Below are 18,545 nucleotides of genomic sequence, written 5' to 3' on the forward strand. Positions count from 1 at the left end.
CTGGCTCGAACCGAGTCAAACCCAGGGTCCCTCTACAACCCAGTAAAGCCCAAGATCCCGTACCAGGCCTTCAGGGCTTTTTGCGAGGAAAAGGACGAGATAGACGGGTACTTGCAGGACTTTGAAAGACTGTGTGATCTGCATGAGCTAGAACGGTCCGTATGGGTGCAACTGCTAGCAAGCAAACTAGCAGGTCGGGCAGCCGAAGCGTACCGTGCTGTACCCAGTGAGGACAGCAAAGATTATGCCAAAGTAAAGCGTGCAATCTTGGAGAGGTATGCCATTACCCCAGAGGCATACCGGCGCAAGTTCCGACACTTACGCAAACCAGAGCGAGATTCGCACGCAGAATGGGCACACAAATTGGATCAAGCCTCCCAAGGGTGGATCCAGGCCAGCAACGCCACCACCATGGAGGAATTGCGCCAGCTGATGTTGCTGGAACAATTTTTTAATGGATTATCCCCGGAGACGCAAGAATGGGTACGGGATAGGAAACCCCTTACCCTAACGGAAGCGGCTAGATTGGCCGATCAACATTTTGATGCCCGGAGACCCCAGGGACCCGCAGCCAAAAGCTACTCCCGACCCCCAGGACTACCTAGCGCCACAACACCCCTAGCACCCACCGCTGCCCCGTTCCGTCCCTCACAAGGACAGATACCGCCACCGTCCAGATACAACGGGCGGGCCAACATCCAATGCCATTCCTGCAAACAATGGGGGCATATGGCCCGAGAATGCACCCAGAATCGCAGCAGGCCCACCTGGAATCAGGGCCGTCCAAACCCCGCACCCAGGGCGGCTGCTCACCATTACCAGAGGGACCCCGCCACTCAGGATTTATGGAGTGTGCAGGCGGAGGAACCTCTGGGCATTTTGCACGAAGTCATGTCGGTCCGAGCCACTGATAACCGGCAGCATCACCGACAACTGGTAACTCTTGAGGGAACCGAAGTGCAGGGTCTGCGAGATTCGGGAGCTACCTTAACCCTGGTAGCCCCCCATTTGGTTTCGGAGGGCACGCATACCGGCGGATCTGTGGCCGTTCGGGTAGCCGGGGGAGCTGTATACCGACTACCCACGGCGAAAGTACATTTGAACTGGGGTGCGGGAGAGGGGACAGTGGAAGTGGGACTAATGCAGAACTTACCAGCAGATGTGGTGTTAGGGAATGATTTGGGTCAGATGACCTCTGCCTTTGTTCCGCAGGCACCCTACCAGGAAGCCCATCCAGTAACCACACGGCAACAGGCACGCACCACGGCTACACCGATACACTCTGAGGCTCAGGTAAGAGACCACGACCCTCACCCGACTTCCATATCCTGGGATACCCCGACTACCTTTATCACCGAAGTACAGACCGATCCCACTCTACAAGTCTATAGGGACCGGGCACAAGCTGCCCAGACCGGGCTAGAGGGGGAGCATTACACGTGGGAAAAAGAGTTACTGTACCGTATCACGGCCAAGGATGTGGGGGGGTCCGTCACTTTGACGAACAAACAACTAGTGGTACCCCGGAAGTATAGGCAGGAGCTGCTCAGAATTGCTCACGATATCCCCTTATCAGGACACCTAGGGATGACCCGTACCCGGTACCGCCTAACACACGCGTTCTTCTGGCCCGGGATCTCACAGGATGTGCGACAATATTGCACGTCCTGCGACGTCTGCCAGAGGGTAGGAAAACGAGGGGATCGCCACAAGGCCAAGTTATGCCCCCTCCCCATTATCGCCGAACCCTTCAGCAGGGTCGCTGTAGATATAGTAGGGCCCCTGCCAAAACCCAGTCCTTCTGGGAAGAAATACATTTTAACTGTGGTGGACTACGCCACCCGATATCCCGAAGCAGTAGCCCTCTCTAACATTCACGCGGAAACCGTGGCGGAAGCTCTGATAAAAGTATTTTCCCGAGTAGGGTTCCCCCAGGAGATAATATCTGACCGGGGCACCCAATTTACTGCTGAGGTTACCCAACAGATGTGGAAAGTGTGTGGCATTAAGCCCATAGTCAATTCAGCCTACCACCCCCAGTCCAATGGACTATGTGAACGCTTTAATGGGACGCTGAAGCAGATGCTTCGGACGTTCGGGGAAACCCACAAAGACTGGGAGAGATTTCTACCTCACCTGCTCTTTGCGTATAGAGAGGTTCCCCAAGAATCGACTGGGTTCTCCCCATTCGAACTACTGTTCGGGAGAAGAGTACGGGGACCTTTAAACTTAATTAGGGAGCACTGGGAGGGGGAGAGTATCGCTAGCGAAACCCCTATAGTATCGTACGTGCTGGAGTTCCGAGACCGACTGGAGGCGCTAACCCAGGCCGTACACACCAACCTCCAGGCGGCCCAACAACGTCAGCGGCGATGGTACGATAGGGGAGCCAGGGACCGCAGCTTTCAAGTGGGGCAGAAGGTTTTAATTTTAAAACCTGTCCGCACAGATAAGCTGCAGGCCGTCTGGCAAGGCCCATACCAGGTAGTGGAGCAGCGATGCGACACTACCTATGTGATTGGCCCCTGCTCCGGGGTAGGGAAGAGACGCATGCTTCACGTCAACCTGCTCAAACCCTACCACGAGCGGATAGAGGATGTGACGGCAATCTGTGCCTCAGCCCTGGAAGATCAGGAGAACTTACCACTACCTGATCTGCTAGAACAGGAAGAGCCGGTAGAGCCCTCCCGGGGGGTTCAACTGGGGGAGCGGCTAAGCCCTCGCGAGCGTGCCCAGATACAGGAGCTGATCGTAGCTAAAGGGGCTACGTTCTCTAATTTACCTGGGTACACTCCGCTGGCCACCCACCGAGTTGAAACCCCGGGACAGCTACCTATGCGGCAGGCCCCGTATAGGGTCCTGGAATCCGTCCGGACTCATATGAAGGCCGAGCTGGATGAAATGCTGCAGTTAGGGGTTATCGAACCCTCAGATAGCCCCTGGGCATCACCGGTAGTCCTGGTGCCTAAAAAGGACGGCACAACCCGATTCTGCGTTGACTACCGGAGGCTGAATGACAAGACCGTGTCTGACGCCTACCCGATGCCCCGTATAGACGAACTGCTAGATAAAATGGCACGGGGCCAGTATCTCACTACAATTGACTTATGTAAGGGATACTGGCAGATTCCTCTAGCCGATGATGCCATCCCCAAGTCGGCGTTTGTCACCCCGTTTGGCCTGTACCAGTTCAAGGTCATGCCCTTCGGGATGAAAAACGCTCCGGCTACTTTTCAGCGGATGGTAGATCGACTACTGGACGGCTTCCAAGACTATGCCTGTGCCTACCTGGACGACATAGCCATCTTCAGCCAGACTTGGGAGGACCACCTCCAACATATAGGGGCGATCCTAGATCGTATTGGGGGAGCGGGGTTAACGCTGAAACCGAGTAAGTGCCACATAGGGATGGCCGAGGTGCAGTATCTAGGACACCGAGTAGGGTGTGGGCAGCAGAGACCCGAGCCAGCCAAAATTGAGGCCGTGGCCAAGTGGCCTACCCCCAGGACCAAAACCCAGGTGCTAGCGTTTTTAGGGACTGCAGGGTTTTATAGGAAATTTGTACCCGACTACAGTACCCTGGCCAAACCCCTGACGGACCTGACCAAAAAGAACCTTCCCCGACTGGTTGTCTGGGCCCCAGAGTGTGAGCAGGCATTCCAACAGCTCAAGACCGCACTAACTAATGCTCCTGTGTTAATGGCTCCTGATCCAACTAAAAGATTTCTTGTCCACACAGACGCTTCAATGTTTGGATTGGGGGCAGTGCTGAGCCAAGTGGGAGCCGATGGCGGAGAACATCCCGTAGCCTACTTAAGCCGCAAGTTGTTACCCCGCGAAGTAAGCTACGCCGCCATCGAGAAAGAATGCCTGGCCGTGGTGTGGGCCCTTAAAAAGTTACAGCCCTATTTGTACGGACAACCTTTTTCTTTACTCACAGATCACAACCCGTTAGTGTGGCTAAACCGTGTGTCTGGAGACAATGCCAGGCTGCTGCGCTGGAGCTTGGCGCTGCAGCCCTTTGACTTTACTATCCATTACCGGCCAGGAAGACAAAACGGTAACGCTGACGGGTTATCTAGACAGACTGAACTCGAGAAGTGATCTGTGAGTACTCTCCCGGACATCCCCAAGCCGATCCGTTTGGATCAGACTGTGTATGCCGGCTTGGTTCTGGGGGAGCAGTGTGGCAAAACTAGCCACTTCTGGACTGTAGTTATTAAAGGTTGTCCGTAGGCTGGATATGCACTGTGTATTTTAACCTGTGTATGTACCGTGTTGTAGCCGTTCGCAGGCTGGCCGCCGTATGCGGCCAGCGCACCAAGCAGTCATACGACGAAACACGGCTATCCTGGCCGTTCGCCGTACGAATCCGGGCTCCCCAGGTCGACCACACAGTCCCAAGTCGTGTGGTACCAATTCACCGATTGCAACCTTGTTACGATCGGTGATTAAGGGCTCTCCGAGGTGGCCGTCGATCCACTACCGACCATGCGGCGGTCGGCCATCTTGGATCCTTTGTCCCTGCCGCGGTGTTCGGTCGTCGAGAGCCTGGAACTGAAAACGGCTACTCGATGATCTGAACGCCGCTGGACTTCCAGCACGTTCGGGAGTCCCGCGTTCGGTCCATTGTATGTCCCGTATTTATTCGGTGCTTTTAAACTCACTTTAATGTTTTGTTGTATTATGTGCGGCGTTCGGTCAATTCAGCTGGGATCGGAGCGGTATTCTCCCAAAGTGTGCGCTCCGACCCCAGCTATCTACCGAACGTTCAACTATTGCAAAGTACCGAATAATGTGTGATTTCTGTATTTTAATGTAAATTGTCGGTTTCGCTGCACGAGGAGATAATCCACTTAGTCGTCCATTTTAGTGGGAGTATCTCCCTCGTGCGGCAAGGCCTGTTGGGAAAGTCACGATGCATGGTGGGAGAAATCCCCTGGAATTACTGTCTGGAAACCCCTTGCACGGGGAACTGTATAAATATACTGCCTGTGAATAAACCGAGTTCAGTTGACTCCCAAACTGTGTTTCGTCCGGTTATTGGGAGGATGGGGAATATTGCCGTGCTTTCTGTCGTGACTGTGGATTTCCTGAGGATACCAACGGATATCGTGGACTAATATACTGCGTTCCGTAACAGCTACTTACCCGAACATCAAGGAAGCAGAGCCTCCCGAGCCTCAGCCCTTCTCACCTGCTTCCTGGAGAACCTTCCTGCATAACCTCCCCTGCCGAAGGCAGGCAAAGAACTGGGGATGATCAGGAGGAGCTGCTACTTATTGGAAAGGAGGTAATTAGGGGAGGGGTTAAAATGTTTGGAGATTTGCCTGCCTGTTTTTTCCCTCCAGATTGGATATCCCTATGGTGTAAGCACTGCCTCTAATCTGATAGGAAAAACTCTGCTTATACTCGAGTATATACGGTAACCACTGTAACTGGACATTTGCCTGTTAGTGTGGAGTTTATGGTAACAAAACATCTAAAGGGCATTCTTGATAAGAAGTTTAGAAGGTTGCCTCAACAAGAGGAGCAAAAGGTCAATGTCAGTGAAGTAGGCCATCAAGAGGATGAGCATTCAATAAACAGTGTGATTCAATTCATCATTCAATAAACTGTGAATTTAGTGAACTGAAAACAAAATTGCACATTTTAGACCAAAAGAGGAGCACTGGGAAAAATCTCCAGTTCACTTACTGACAAAAAACAAAAGCTAACAGGGAAACCTCCTGAAACAACGGAAATCAAAGATAGCTGTAGTACATGCTTGACAGGGTATCAACAAAGGAAGACAACCAAACACTAATTACAGTAACTTTGTTGAATGCTCTGTTTAATTTGTCCAAATACTTTTCGTGACCTAAATGGGGAAGCTAAATACTGTACAAAAAAGGACTGGAATTCCCACAGTATTCAGTTTGTCAAAGGTAATACCCTCAAATTAAAATGGACAGTCTGCTCTACATCCAGAATATTTTTACATCAAAAGCTCTAATTCTAATGGAATGCAGTCTATTAGTACAGATCATGTTAACTGCACAAGACTACACAAACGCTAGTAACATTGAAAAAAAGCAGACCTAAGGCAAGGTTTCTGCACCATGCCCACAATTCAAATGTCAGAGCATTTACTCCAACAGAATAAGAATTGAAAATGATTACAAATGTACACATACCTGCTTGAAAGGCAACCAGCTATTTCCCGGATTTGCAGGATTTGAGGGATTTCTGAGTTTTTCTAAGGCATTTTCAATTGCCTCTCCATAGTTGTCTTGGAACCATTTTTCATGGGGAGTCTCTGCTGGAGCTGAAGTAATGCTACAAACATGCTCCAAGGCAAATACAATGGGCTTCAACAGTGCAGTGTGCTTTTCACGCATAATTGCAATCTTCTCCTCTCTAATTAGGAAAGGGATAAAAAATAGCAAAACCCTTATTACTATTTACTGATATAGTGTCAACACTTTCTTCTGGAAAGTTTAATACATTTGTTCACTATGCAAGAACTGCTGACATCTTTAGTTTTTATACCATCTAGATGCGCCATTACTACGCACGTTTCTCATTTTTGGACGACATGAAGACACAAGAGTGTCCCACTTATATTTACGCACGAATGCAGCCAATGCTATGGTCAGTTGTGAAAATGTACTTATGTGCTTCAATTCCCAAACAAACCACATACTTGCGAAGGGTGTTGTTGTTCTGCACTCTCTTCACTTCATCCTCCAGTTGCTGTATACGTCTCAGAACGTACATATGTTGCTGCAGCAGGACTCCAAGCCAGAGCTCGTCCCATAGAACAGTAACCCTTCGCAGCTCAGCAACTAACATTTGCACCTATAAGAAACAGAATAACTAGTGAGAACGTTTGAATGAAGACGCAGCTCTGACGCATTTACAATTCCTCAAAACAGCGACAGTAGTAAAGAAGGCTACTCATAAATGGTCACTAAACACAGACCTGTAACACCATTGTTGGGTTGGCAGAGGATAACTTGTCCACAATCTTGCTGTAACAATCCTGCATCATGGCTTGGTCCTCATTCAGACCATTCTTTAGTTCTTCCCGATTGCTTTCTTGTGAAGCTGGTGGACTCTCATCTCCACATTCAGCGCCCATCAGCTCCTCATCCTGTATATTACGAAGTAGAGTGGGGATAGCCGAAGAAAGCTTGGTTCCTGTGTTACAAACATGTAAAACGTTAAACTTGATATTATAAGCAAAGTAAGAGCAATGTAATTCACAATTCTTCTAGTTGACATTACGTAAAAGTGCATACTTTGAAATGTTAAATATTTACACGTAAGAGTTCTGTAACTAGCATCTATTTATTTTAATTGCTCCAGAAAGTGTAGCTTTCAATCATATTAGTTTTTTTTCTAGACATTGACTAAGATTTTCACACCAGCTGTATTTTGAATGAAAGACCTATCACCCAATAACATTATGCACAATTTTCATTTTCTGACTTGCCACCTGCAGAACACGTAATCAAATTTAATTGAAATGAAAAATGTCCATGCACTACTAGCACATTTCTTGATTTCACCCATTACATGAGTAAAATGAAGACATTATTTCATCAATCTAAGAAACCTTGATTGACATGGAAACATACTTAGAATCTGCAAGCACAATAACCATTTAAAAACAAAAACTAAAATCAAAGAAAAAAGTTACCTTCCATTTCAGCTTATTTCTTTTTGTTTTTATTATTGTCTTGATAATAGTTCACTTTCATTTTTTCTAGATTTGTATAAATTTGTTCACATTCTATTTCATTGATTTTTTTAATGATTTTTTTTAAATTCGTTTAGTTGTGTTATAGTTTTGCTAGTTAGCAATTTATTTTTGGATAGTTTATAATATTCTATATATAGTTCTTCCCTCAAGGCCCCTTTTTGTTTATTTATTCTATTCTTAAAGGGACACAATAGTCACCAGAACAACTACAGCTTAATAATCGTTCCCCTTTAGACTTTTTTCATGCAAACACTGCCTTTTCAGAGAAAAGCCATTTTAATGATGCCACAAAGGGGGTGATCCTGACCCTACAGCGTTGCTTTAAGTTTTATCAAGTATCCTCTCACAACAACTTTGAAGGCGCACCAAATCTGCTCAGCCCCTTTTTTACACAGGTAGAATGCATTATGTATGAGTAAATGTCAAGTCTTTGTACGTAAATGTTATATGTATTTTTACTTATTTTTGTGTGACAAAAATTCAAATAAAGAATATCTAAAATGTAATCAACGTCAAAAATGACAACCCCATGTCTTGGGTGGCCATTTTAATATTCAATTAAACAGTTTTCCCCCCAAACTGTTAAGACTACCATCCGACAATAGTCAAATATGGTGTTTATACACCTGTTTAAACAATAAAAATCACAGATAATCATTGGAAAACTAGTTTTTAGAAATACAAACAGTTACTGGATTGTACACCATACACGAATGTTACACTTACACTATGCCTAATGTGAAAACGTAGCAAAAGGCTAAAAAAAGTAAATCTAACATTCTCAATATGAGCAAAGAAGATCCACTAACAATGTGAATCCTCATGGGACCATCTAACGAAACCTACCAAAGGGGGTAACCCTTGCTAAGGATAATACACTCAAAGTACAAAAAAGGTTTTCCCCAAAATGGACCATCACTAGTGGTGTTCCTTCCATGGAGGAAGGGGGACGTTTTAAAATTTAAGAGCACAATCCAATATTCTACAGTTTTGCATGGTGAAGGTTTAGCACACTCAGAATTTAACGGTTACATAACCCACTACTGCTGCTTGGACTTCTTTACAAGATAGGACAAATGGATTCGATATTAAAGCAGGTATAAGAACATGTGAAAATCAAAACAATAAGTTAAGAAAAAAAGCCTTTAAAAATCAAGTTACTGATTTGGAGATAAGATAGAATGCCATTGTTTGTGAGCTTTCTTATTTTTGCCAAATGACAGGTTGCTACTGACCTGAAGACTGAGATTCATTGCTAAGTGAGATGCTACCAACTATAGCAGGGTACAAGATGAGATATGGTGAATCGTGGGCCACACGACACAATAAATTGCAGATGCTCTGCCGAACATAGACTTCAGGGTGATTGAGACGAGAGAAGAGTTGAGGAATTATACCTAGAGTTTTAAAAAAAATGAAAGAACAGCTTACTACTGGGCTTAAATATTTGTACCAACAAATCACTGACAGCACAATAAATTTACCAATAAACCTCCCAGTAACAAATATTTAAAAACAGCAAGGTTCCAGGTAAGAAGCCAGATGAATGTACATGGCTTACCCCTCCAGGGAGCAGTGGGTGTAGTCTCTAGACCTTGTTCCAGGTACTGTCTAAGTTCCCCGGCATGTTTGACAAGCAGTCTTAGTAAACGTAATGTTGCCATCACAATGACATCATCAGAACTCTGTTTGGAAGGGCTATTAAGATGCTGGCGAGGATCATCTTCATCAAGAGAAACCTATACAAAAACAATAAAAAAAAAAAAAAGTGTGTTTTACCACAGTGCTTAATGTTTGCCAATAAATCCCAACGTATAGCCCAAACGTTTAATTCATTTTCAGAACAGGTTTTCGTGCTGAATGAGAGGTGTGAATATAATGGGCACTGCCTTGGTTATCTTCATGCGGCTGCAGGTGTTGGCACTCTTGATATCTTGAAAACCAGCTTTTTTTTTTTTAAACTTAAAATTGCTTTGACTCTTAGCCTCAGCTTTCAGAATAGACTTAGTCTGAGACCATTACCTTTGTTTAATTAACTGTAAACAAAGTTCCTAAATACAGTCATAATCTCAAATTACATACCCGCCCGGCATTCAGTTTTAAGAAGGTGAAGTATGCACTGCAGGATAATTTGTACAGACTGAAGATTCGGTCTACGACTTTCCTCCACACTTTGATAAGACCATCTGATGCAGCCTCGTTCATATCTGCCAGCCTCGGGCAGCTTGACAATAGCTGCCTCCAAATCACATCCACAGCGTTGTTCTCATCATTATCCTCATTTTCAGTGATTTGAAGAGACAAGTCTTCATCCTATGAAAGTAAACGCAGAGTGAATTTCAATAAATATTTTAGAAAAAGCAAAAACACAGAACAAACTTTTCAGCAAATCACGCTCCTATATAGTTATATAGGTAAAAAAAAAAAAGACTTGCTTCTATCAAGTTCATTCTCTCGCACATCTGTTTTTGCTGGTGATTCAATTTGCTGCTGATCTAATTAGCAATTACTGCTGGTTTATGCAGGCCAAATATTCCCAGAGCATTAGACAGCATGTCACATTCATGTATTAGAAAACTACAATCCCAAATTTCATTAACTTGTACAAGTGCGAAATGTAGAGCAGCCTGAAAATGTAAGCAATAGTAATGCCAAAATGTAAATATAATATTCCTCGCATGAAACCTATCAAAGGCAATTAAACATTTCTTGCTGCATGCCGTAATCAAAGCTCAACTAGGCCAGGCCTAAAATGTAGTCAACACGATAAAAATGATGCATATCTACTTTATTGTGCGTTTGATTTGCATGTTTGTATTGAGCAGACTAATCCCTGCTGACTGTTATTCAATAAATGAAGCTCACTCCAAGTGTCCTTTGTCTATCACACCGTGTCACTAGACTTTTACAATATCTTGAGCGGACAGCCACTGTTTTTCAACGTCTTTCTTTCTCCCTCCCCAATATTACTAGCAGCATCTAACTCCACAGTGTCACAACTAAACTAGCTGTTTAGTGAGAAAAGTGCAGAGGCAGGGTTAGATATGAAAGCAAATATGGCTGTAATATCAACTGGGCAGACTAGATGGGCCAAATGGTTCTTATCTGCCGTCACATTCTATGTTTCTATGTTTCTATGTTAAAGAAAAAGTGGGTGCAGAGATGTTGACTGAAAATTATTAATGGTCAGATAGTGTATATTATATGGGATATACGAAGGGTTCAAAACATTTTAGTGCACAAGTTAAACATTTAAATAATAAGGGAAACAGGGGAGCAGTACATTTAATCTACTCATTAATGCTTCTCTGCCAGTAATTTATAAACGAGGCACTGTTTGTAATTCACTCACATTTGGTATTAAGTGAATAAACTCAAGTTTCAAAATGTTTAAGTATCCCTAAAAGTCTATGCACAGTCATCCCCTTGGACATGCTTCCTAGTCTCACACCCAGTCCTTAGCTGGCAGTTTACATTTTCAGCCATTGAAATGTATTTGTTTTGGCAGGACTTAACGTTCATGTTTTTGTTCACTTGTGGAAGCTTGAACAAGAATGAGTTTGCCAGGTACTTGGCTTGCAGACCGTGAGTTTGACTAGCTTGCACATGTTATTAGACTGTAGAACCTTTATACAAGATAATAGAAAATATTGAACAAACCTGAATGCCAGCTGGTCGACACATGGCTTGCCCAAGAATACCATATATTTTTTCTTTGTCTTCTTCAGAAACGTTGTCAGGCAGAAGCTCTTGTACTTCAGATTTTTCTCTTGGCAATAATTTCACTCCTTCCCCTTGGCTGATCAAAAATAAAAAAAATGTCATAAGTAAACTGCTTTATGTCCAAACTGAATAGCTATTAAGTGATTTGTGTCATTCTATCAAAAGTAAAACGCACTGCCATGATAGAATTATTTTTATTATACAAGTCATAACATATCAAGGTTGTAAAGAGGAAACAGAGGTGCAAAGTGTTGATAATCATCTAAGTGTAGAAAAGTGTGCATCTCCAGTGGGAATGGAAGATTTTAAAAAGGCGAATGTGGAATATCCAAAACCAATATGCTTACCTGGCATTGTCTACCACCTTCCTTCCCCATCTGTACGCCCAGCTGGCCAATGCTGCCCAGGACTTGGCAACATCAGGAGCTTGGACAGAGGATAAGTGATATAGCTGCCCCAGAACAAAATCAGGTTCTCCCACACCGATACTCACTAATACACAAAAGAAAAAAAAAAAGAAATATAGATTAATAGTCATGTTAAATGTAAAACATAGGAGCAAGGCAAAGGTGAATATACACATGGATATAGTTGAGGTAGGTGGCCCACTACAAGTCTATTCACATCCTGCTGATCAGTGGTCAAATGGAAGGAAGAGGCATTACATCATTCAAATACTAACCTAGTTTGGGCAAAAATATGTACTGCTTCGAGGGCCAAAAATATATTTTCTAAATTTGTGGAAAGTCCCTATGACACAAACCATGCCAGGTAAGTTTAATTGTGCTTCGGCCAAATGACATAGGACATCTAATCTTTATTCCCTTGGTACCAACTTTAATGAGAAGTGCACATAACATTTGATCCAAAAAATGTTAAGGCGAAAGATTACCCAAGTTAAAACAAAATAAAAATAAAATATGCTGTTGCGGTTTTAAAGGCTGACTTAGTATTCAGGTGTACTTTTCAAAGTATTTTAGAATTGCAGTAACTATATTTTAATCTTCGTACTAATCTTTTGTTTCTCTAAATTCTATGGATAACAAATCCCTAAGAAATGGACCTCTGTTTCTCATTTTCATTATCCCTTCCACCAATTCACATTATATTAAAGAATGAGAATAAACTTCAAAGACACAGGTGTTATAATTAAATACAGTTGCCCAATAATCCTTACACATTTAATGGATCAGTGGAAATCTTAAAAATGTTGATAATGTGATTTAGGGTCAAATCTTAAAATATCGCCTAAACCCAGCTGGAGCTGACTCTACCTGGTCTAAAGCATTGCTATATAGCTAGATGATGCCCAATTCCTACAACTGTCATCTGTCAGAGCTGCTGGAAGTGGACAGTGAAGCTCCATCTTTGTCAACGCCAGGCTCCCCCATAAGACAAAGGAGTCCTTACTTTCTAGTGCTGTCAATATTCCGTAGAGATTATATGAATATGAAATACTCAGAAATGACAAAGCTGCTTTTACACATGAAAAAACATGAAACATTTGCACCAGCTAATGAAAAAATTGCATGCCTGTACATTTTTTGGTTTTCAAAATAGCCAGTCATGTGCTTTTTAATTCAAGAATACAAAAACCACTAAATTTCAAAATTCTCAAGCTGCCTTAAGAAGGATGAAAATTCAAGCACAATTTAAGTAAATTACCGAAGATGTGCAATTACCTGTAGATTCACTTTCGATTCGTGGATATTCCTCTTCCATGACATTCACAGGTGGCAAGTCAATCAGTGTGTGTACATTTTTAGCCAGAGTGGAGAGGCCAGTGACATTTGGCTGCTGGCGTGCTCTGTACACTTGCTTCATTTGCCCTGATATTTCTTTCCAGTCTGCTTGAATCCATTTCGCAAGAGTAAGGATAGATTTTGCCACGGCATATTCTGCTTTTGCTGATTTACAGAAGGAAATGGCACAGGAACTTAGCATCTCCATGGCATGAGTAGACTGGCCTGGTCAGGAGAAACACAAGTGTATAAAACACAAGTACACCTCCAACTCACCTCCCAAGTCATCAAAGCATGTTAAACTGTGCAAGATGTTCAAGTGTTAATGTGCAATAAAATATACATATACTCCACAAGTCTGGATGTAATAAAAAACCAAAGCCAAAAAAAACCTGGATGCTTTGACAACACCACAAGAATGTCTGGCAGATTGAACAGCACAAGCAGGCATATATAACTATTAGCGTTAACACTTCAGTCAACATGACCACTGTAGCAGTTACAGTGCCAGTAGCATTTATGAAGTCAAACAAAAACTTATCTAGGGTCAGCAGGGGCATTTTTTTTTTTTTAAATTGGTGTTTTCATTATAAACCTTTGTGTGTAAGAATTATGCGCTGTATGCATATATCGGATTGCTGTTATAGGAAAGTAGATCAGATTTAGACCTCTGGAGTAGCAATGTCCAATGCTTATTCTTAACCTCTAGGTCAATTTTTCCCATTGCGACTTCATGAGCATTACGGGAAACTTAACATTCAGCAAGTTAGTCATCACTGCTCCAGGAGTATGCCCAACATACTGCAATACTATAGCACTCAAACAAGAGTAACTTGGGATGCACCAATATGGAAATTCAGGGCGCCCTTGGCTGAAAAGGACTCCCCCCCCCCCCCCCCGCTTAATGTCCCATAGTGTTCTCTTCTCCCCTCCCCCCCTCCCTCCCCCGTGTTCTCCCCCTCGTTCTCCCCCCCTTCTCCCCTCCCCCCACGCCCCATAGTGTTCTCCCCCCTCCCACGCCCCATAGTGTTCTCCCCCCTCCCACGCCCCATAGTGTTCTCCCCCCTCCCACGCCCCATAGTGTTCTCCCCCCTCCCACGCCCCATAGTGTTCTCCCCCCTCCCACGCCCCATAGTGTTCTCCCCCCTCCCACGCCCCATAGTGTTCTCCCCCCTCCCACGCCCCATAGTGTTCTCCCCCCTCCCACGCCCCATAGTGTTCTCCCCCCTCCCACGCCCCATAGTGTTCTCCCCCCTCCCACGCCCCATAGTGTTCTCCCCCCTCCCACGCCCCATAGTGTTCTCCCCCCTCCCACGCCCCATAGTGTTCTCCCCCCTCCCATGTCCCATAGTGTTCTCCCCCCTCCCATGTCCCATAGTGTTCTCCCCCTTCCCTCCCACCCCCCGTCCCATAGTGTTCTCCCCCTTCCCTCCCACCCCCCGTCCCATAGTGTTCTCCCCCTTCCCTCCCACCCCCCGTCCCATAGTGTTCTCCCCCTTCCCTCCCACCCCCCGTCCCATAGTGTTCTCCCTCCTTCCCCCCATCCCAAGTGCAGTATTCTTGATTTTTCAGGTTATCATTACTATCTTTCATTGTGATATATAATCATCTGAATTGTTAATGCAAGCATGTATGTGAAACTATACACTACAAAATTACATTTCGGCAAATTTGACCCGTTTTTGGCCGAAACAGGATAGTCCCATTTTCGGCCGAAAAATTCAGCCGCCGGAATTTTGGTGCATCCCTAAGAGTAACATTTTATTAGTGTGCATAATATCTCTCTTGATAGACAGATATAGACACACACACACACACACTGTGGGAAATGGTGTGAGAAAAATAACAATTTTCAAACAATCATTGTAGAAGCTTTCTGCCTGCAATGTAACTTGGCCAACCAATCTTCCATATGAAAATGCTTATCCGGAGTATGAACTCACCTGCTACATAGAGCATTTTAGCCTTTTCAATGTCAAGTTCAGGACCCCACTTCTCATCCATTTGTCCCTGGATAGAAAGCTTTTTGAAATGATTGACTAAGTCTTGGGCATTTGTAACCTGCACAAGCTGGCTGTCACTACACTGGGCTAACAACCTTGTAGCCAGAGTGACATTCCCACGTTTGCGAGAACATTTTGCCGCAGTTAGTCCCATCTCCATCAGATGAACTTTTACTGATAAGGTCTGATCTATGGACAAGAAAGAAAAAAAAAAAAAAAGTTAGGTGTATCCAGAAATATAATTCCCATATTTGTACAGAATTTATAAGTTCATTATTAGTAACAAAAAAGAGACTTGATATGCCCAGTGTAAAATCTTACACAATTATATCATTGAAAGGTTCGATGGGTCAAGAATAGAAGCCCCACAATCATCATACAGATATATTTTTATTTATACAAAGAAATGTCTCCTAAAGGAAAAATACACCCCTTCCACAAACTAAAACTCAGCACTAATGTACCTCAAATAAAGAGAAAATATAACCAAAGCAATGTGGAACATTATGAATATTGTTAGCAGGCTACGAGAGTTCATATGATCTTATGACAGGGATACCAGAAGGTATCTATCTTTGGATTTTAACCAAATAAGGCTTTTAGTGTACTTCTTAAGCAAATAATAAAGCCACAAAAGAGGATTTGATCTGGAGACATTTTGCCTAAATTGTTATGCCACTATTGCTTCTGTGCTAACATTTTAATAGTTTTTTTTTTGTTTTTACTACATTCTCTCAATAAGACGTTTTTAAGAGTTCAGCTCCAGAAAATATGGTCCCTTTAAGGCTCAAGCAAACAGGAGATAAAAATAGTTAGTCTATACCTTGGATTTTATCAGTGAGCTGGTTTTGAAAGGTGGTGTATCTGAGGGCATTTATCCATGGCCTCACATCATTCTGTTTGCATGAACGTAAGGCTTCACTGAATAGAGGTATCAGACAATCCTGGCAGAAAAGAAAAATAAACTTAATCCTGCAAATAGGTTTTCTGTACCAAATAATTTCTGAGATATGGTAAGGATGATGTGTGTATAGAGGCATTTGTAGATTTTACATATATACAGGCACATACTCACTTGTTAAGACTAGGAGACAAACCTGTAAAGTCAAAGCGGCTCTGTCACCTTGCTAAGAGTGCAGAAGTGAGTTACACTTACGTGGTTTCATTTGCAAAGAGCTAGATCGGTGCTGTAGTCTTGCACATGCGCAAGAGAAAAAAAAAAACTGAGGTCTATTGAGGATCCGATAGGATCAGTTCTCGTAATGAGTGATACAATGCATGAATAGGACAAGATTAGGATAAACTAATAAGTACTTTGTCTTTATCTTTTCAATATTCTTTCGATAGGTCATTATCAGTAGCAAACTTCAACAAATAAAAAGGCAAAAAAAATAAATACATTTACACCGTGGGGCTACCAAAGACACGGCACTATATGGGAGGATGTGGTTTTCTTTTTTTGTAATGAGAAAGATGCATTTCAGGTAAGATCAAAATATATGGAATGACAATGAAGTATGTAACATACAAGGGCACAGGCACATTTAGTGTGGTTTGGAAATTCATACGTCTCTTCATTTATATGCTACATGCCATATGTAAAAAAATTTTTCAAGCTTCCTTTCATTAATTTTTTATTAGATCCCACACATCGCCTGAAAACAAATTAAGATGCTCATGTACCTCGGATGAAAGTTTAGTTGACACTGTACTCTCTAAAGCGGAGGAGCAGTATAGTTGTAATGTTCCCAACAAAGGCAGGGACTGAGACACAGCCAGTGTAGAAAGTCTTAGGGGTCCCATTGCAATCCGTGCAGTTTGCTTCAGGTATTTAGAAAGATTTCTGCCAAAAAAAAAAAAAATCAAAAAAAATTAAAAGTGCAAATGCACCAAACTGACCTCTTGGCACTTCCCAAACATGTTCACATTCGTGCCCTTAAATGTTAGGTATGTTTTCCAAAACAAATAAACCGACAGACGTGATTTAAAACTATATCCATAGTGAAGTCATCTGCGATAATAGTGTGAATACAAAGTAGTACATCATGCTACTAACTGAATATTTAGCCCACTTACATTTATAAATTGCTTTCAGAGAATACCACATTTTCTGTACTATGAGTAAGAAACTCAAAACTATTTGCTGCAACACTGGAAGGATATTAGCAATATTTCACCATTATTCATCACCCTGTTTGGATAAACACAGCTCATCCTTCTTAGACGCCCATGAGTGCTGGGAGGAGCACGGTGATATTTGATTTGGAGAAGCCATTAAAGGACATGAAAGTGATGGGCATGCTAAGAGGAGAGGCCAAGATTACATCGTGACTGAGATAAAATGGTGTTCTATTAAGTCTTTGCCACCCGGATTTATTGGAGACTTAGCCCAGAACTAGCCAGAGTGTTCAAAATCAGTACATTTTTTATTTTTTTATTTTTTTTTAAACAAACTGCTTACTCAACAATGGGCTGCCACTTCTGTTCTTGTTCCTCTTCTGTTACAGCAGAGCTGAAGCACACTGAACTTCTCAGAAGTTGGACTTCAATACATTTTTGTAGCTCTCTTGGGTCTGGGCTGAGCAGACAGGGAAGAAGCTTCTTCATGTCTAAAAGACAAAGGAGGGAACATCGAAGGTAAATGTGCAAAAAATCCATACTGATGTTGTGGGGCTATAACTTCCATTTTTTGTTCAACACAATTCATGGTCTAGGAAATGAACCCCACCATCAAGTTACAGAATTTCACCTGAACTACTTTTACACACATATAAAGAAAATTGCTTGTAGCAGCTGTGAAGCAGTTTTGGTTAAAGCTAAATCAGATATATTCCAATTTGAAGACAATGTCTGAGACAAAGTATTTCTGTTGGATTGAAATATCGTTAACGTTTTTTTACTTGTCTGCTTGTGAATGTTATTGCTACCTCTACGCTTTAATCAGTCTCTTTCTTTCAGGGAGGATCCTATTAAGTCTATGGTGTTTCTTTTTTGCATTTCATGAAAGACATGCCCTTGGCTTTACTACAAAATATGGATGATTGTCTTGCATGATACAACCATATTTTACCTTATAGCAGCCCAATATTTCATTAATATTTAATGTCATCTTACCTATTTTTTCCTTTGATCCCACAGACAGCAGATTCAGATTTTCTCCAGGGAGCAGCTCTAGTTGTCCTGTACATTCCAGGAACTCTCCAGAATCAAATGTAGTTAGAGCTCTATTAGAGGACATGATTTAAGAATAAAATTAGACTGAAAGCAGTGTCCTATATAGGGAATAAAGCAAATGCCTTTAAAACCAAAGAGTTTTGACAAGCTTAAGCA

At 42.9% G+C, this 18,545-nt stretch overlaps 1 protein-coding gene across 2 annotated transcripts in view; it reads right to left on the reverse strand.

Annotated features, from left to right (window-relative positions):
* The window catches only part of SMG1 (SMG1 nonsense mediated mRNA decay associated PI3K related kinase), a 112,643-nt gene that overhangs the window by 37,848 nt on the left and 56,250 nt on the right, over window positions 1-18,545 (reverse strand). For both annotated transcript variants that reach the window (XM_063430323.1, XM_063430322.1), the window contains exons 26-39: window positions 18,330-18,439; window positions 17,677-17,824; window positions 16,899-17,058; window positions 16,039-16,159; window positions 15,156-15,404; window positions 13,153-13,437; window positions 11,818-11,962; window positions 11,408-11,546; window positions 9,830-10,060; window positions 9,309-9,486; window positions 8,983-9,144; window positions 6,965-7,182; window positions 6,686-6,840; window positions 6,177-6,399 (exon numbers count right to left, since the gene is read on the reverse strand). In XM_063430323.1, coding sequence (XP_063286393.1) covers window positions 6,177-6,399; window positions 6,686-6,840; window positions 6,965-7,182; window positions 8,983-9,144; window positions 9,309-9,486; window positions 9,830-10,060; window positions 11,408-11,546; window positions 11,818-11,962; window positions 13,153-13,437; window positions 15,156-15,404; window positions 16,039-16,159; window positions 16,899-17,058; window positions 17,677-17,824; window positions 18,330-18,439 — 2,524 coding nt within the window. The remainder of the gene's footprint in view (window positions 1-6,176; window positions 6,400-6,685; window positions 6,841-6,964; window positions 7,183-8,982; window positions 9,145-9,308; window positions 9,487-9,829; window positions 10,061-11,407; window positions 11,547-11,817; window positions 11,963-13,152; window positions 13,438-15,155; window positions 15,405-16,038; window positions 16,160-16,898; window positions 17,059-17,676; window positions 17,825-18,329; window positions 18,440-18,545) is intronic.

This window comes from Pelobates fuscus, chromosome 8 (assembly GCF_036172605.1).
Source record: "Pelobates fuscus isolate aPelFus1 chromosome 8, aPelFus1.pri, whole genome shotgun sequence".
Classification (NCBI taxonomy): domain Eukaryota; kingdom Metazoa; phylum Chordata; class Amphibia; order Anura; family Pelobatidae; genus Pelobates; species Pelobates fuscus.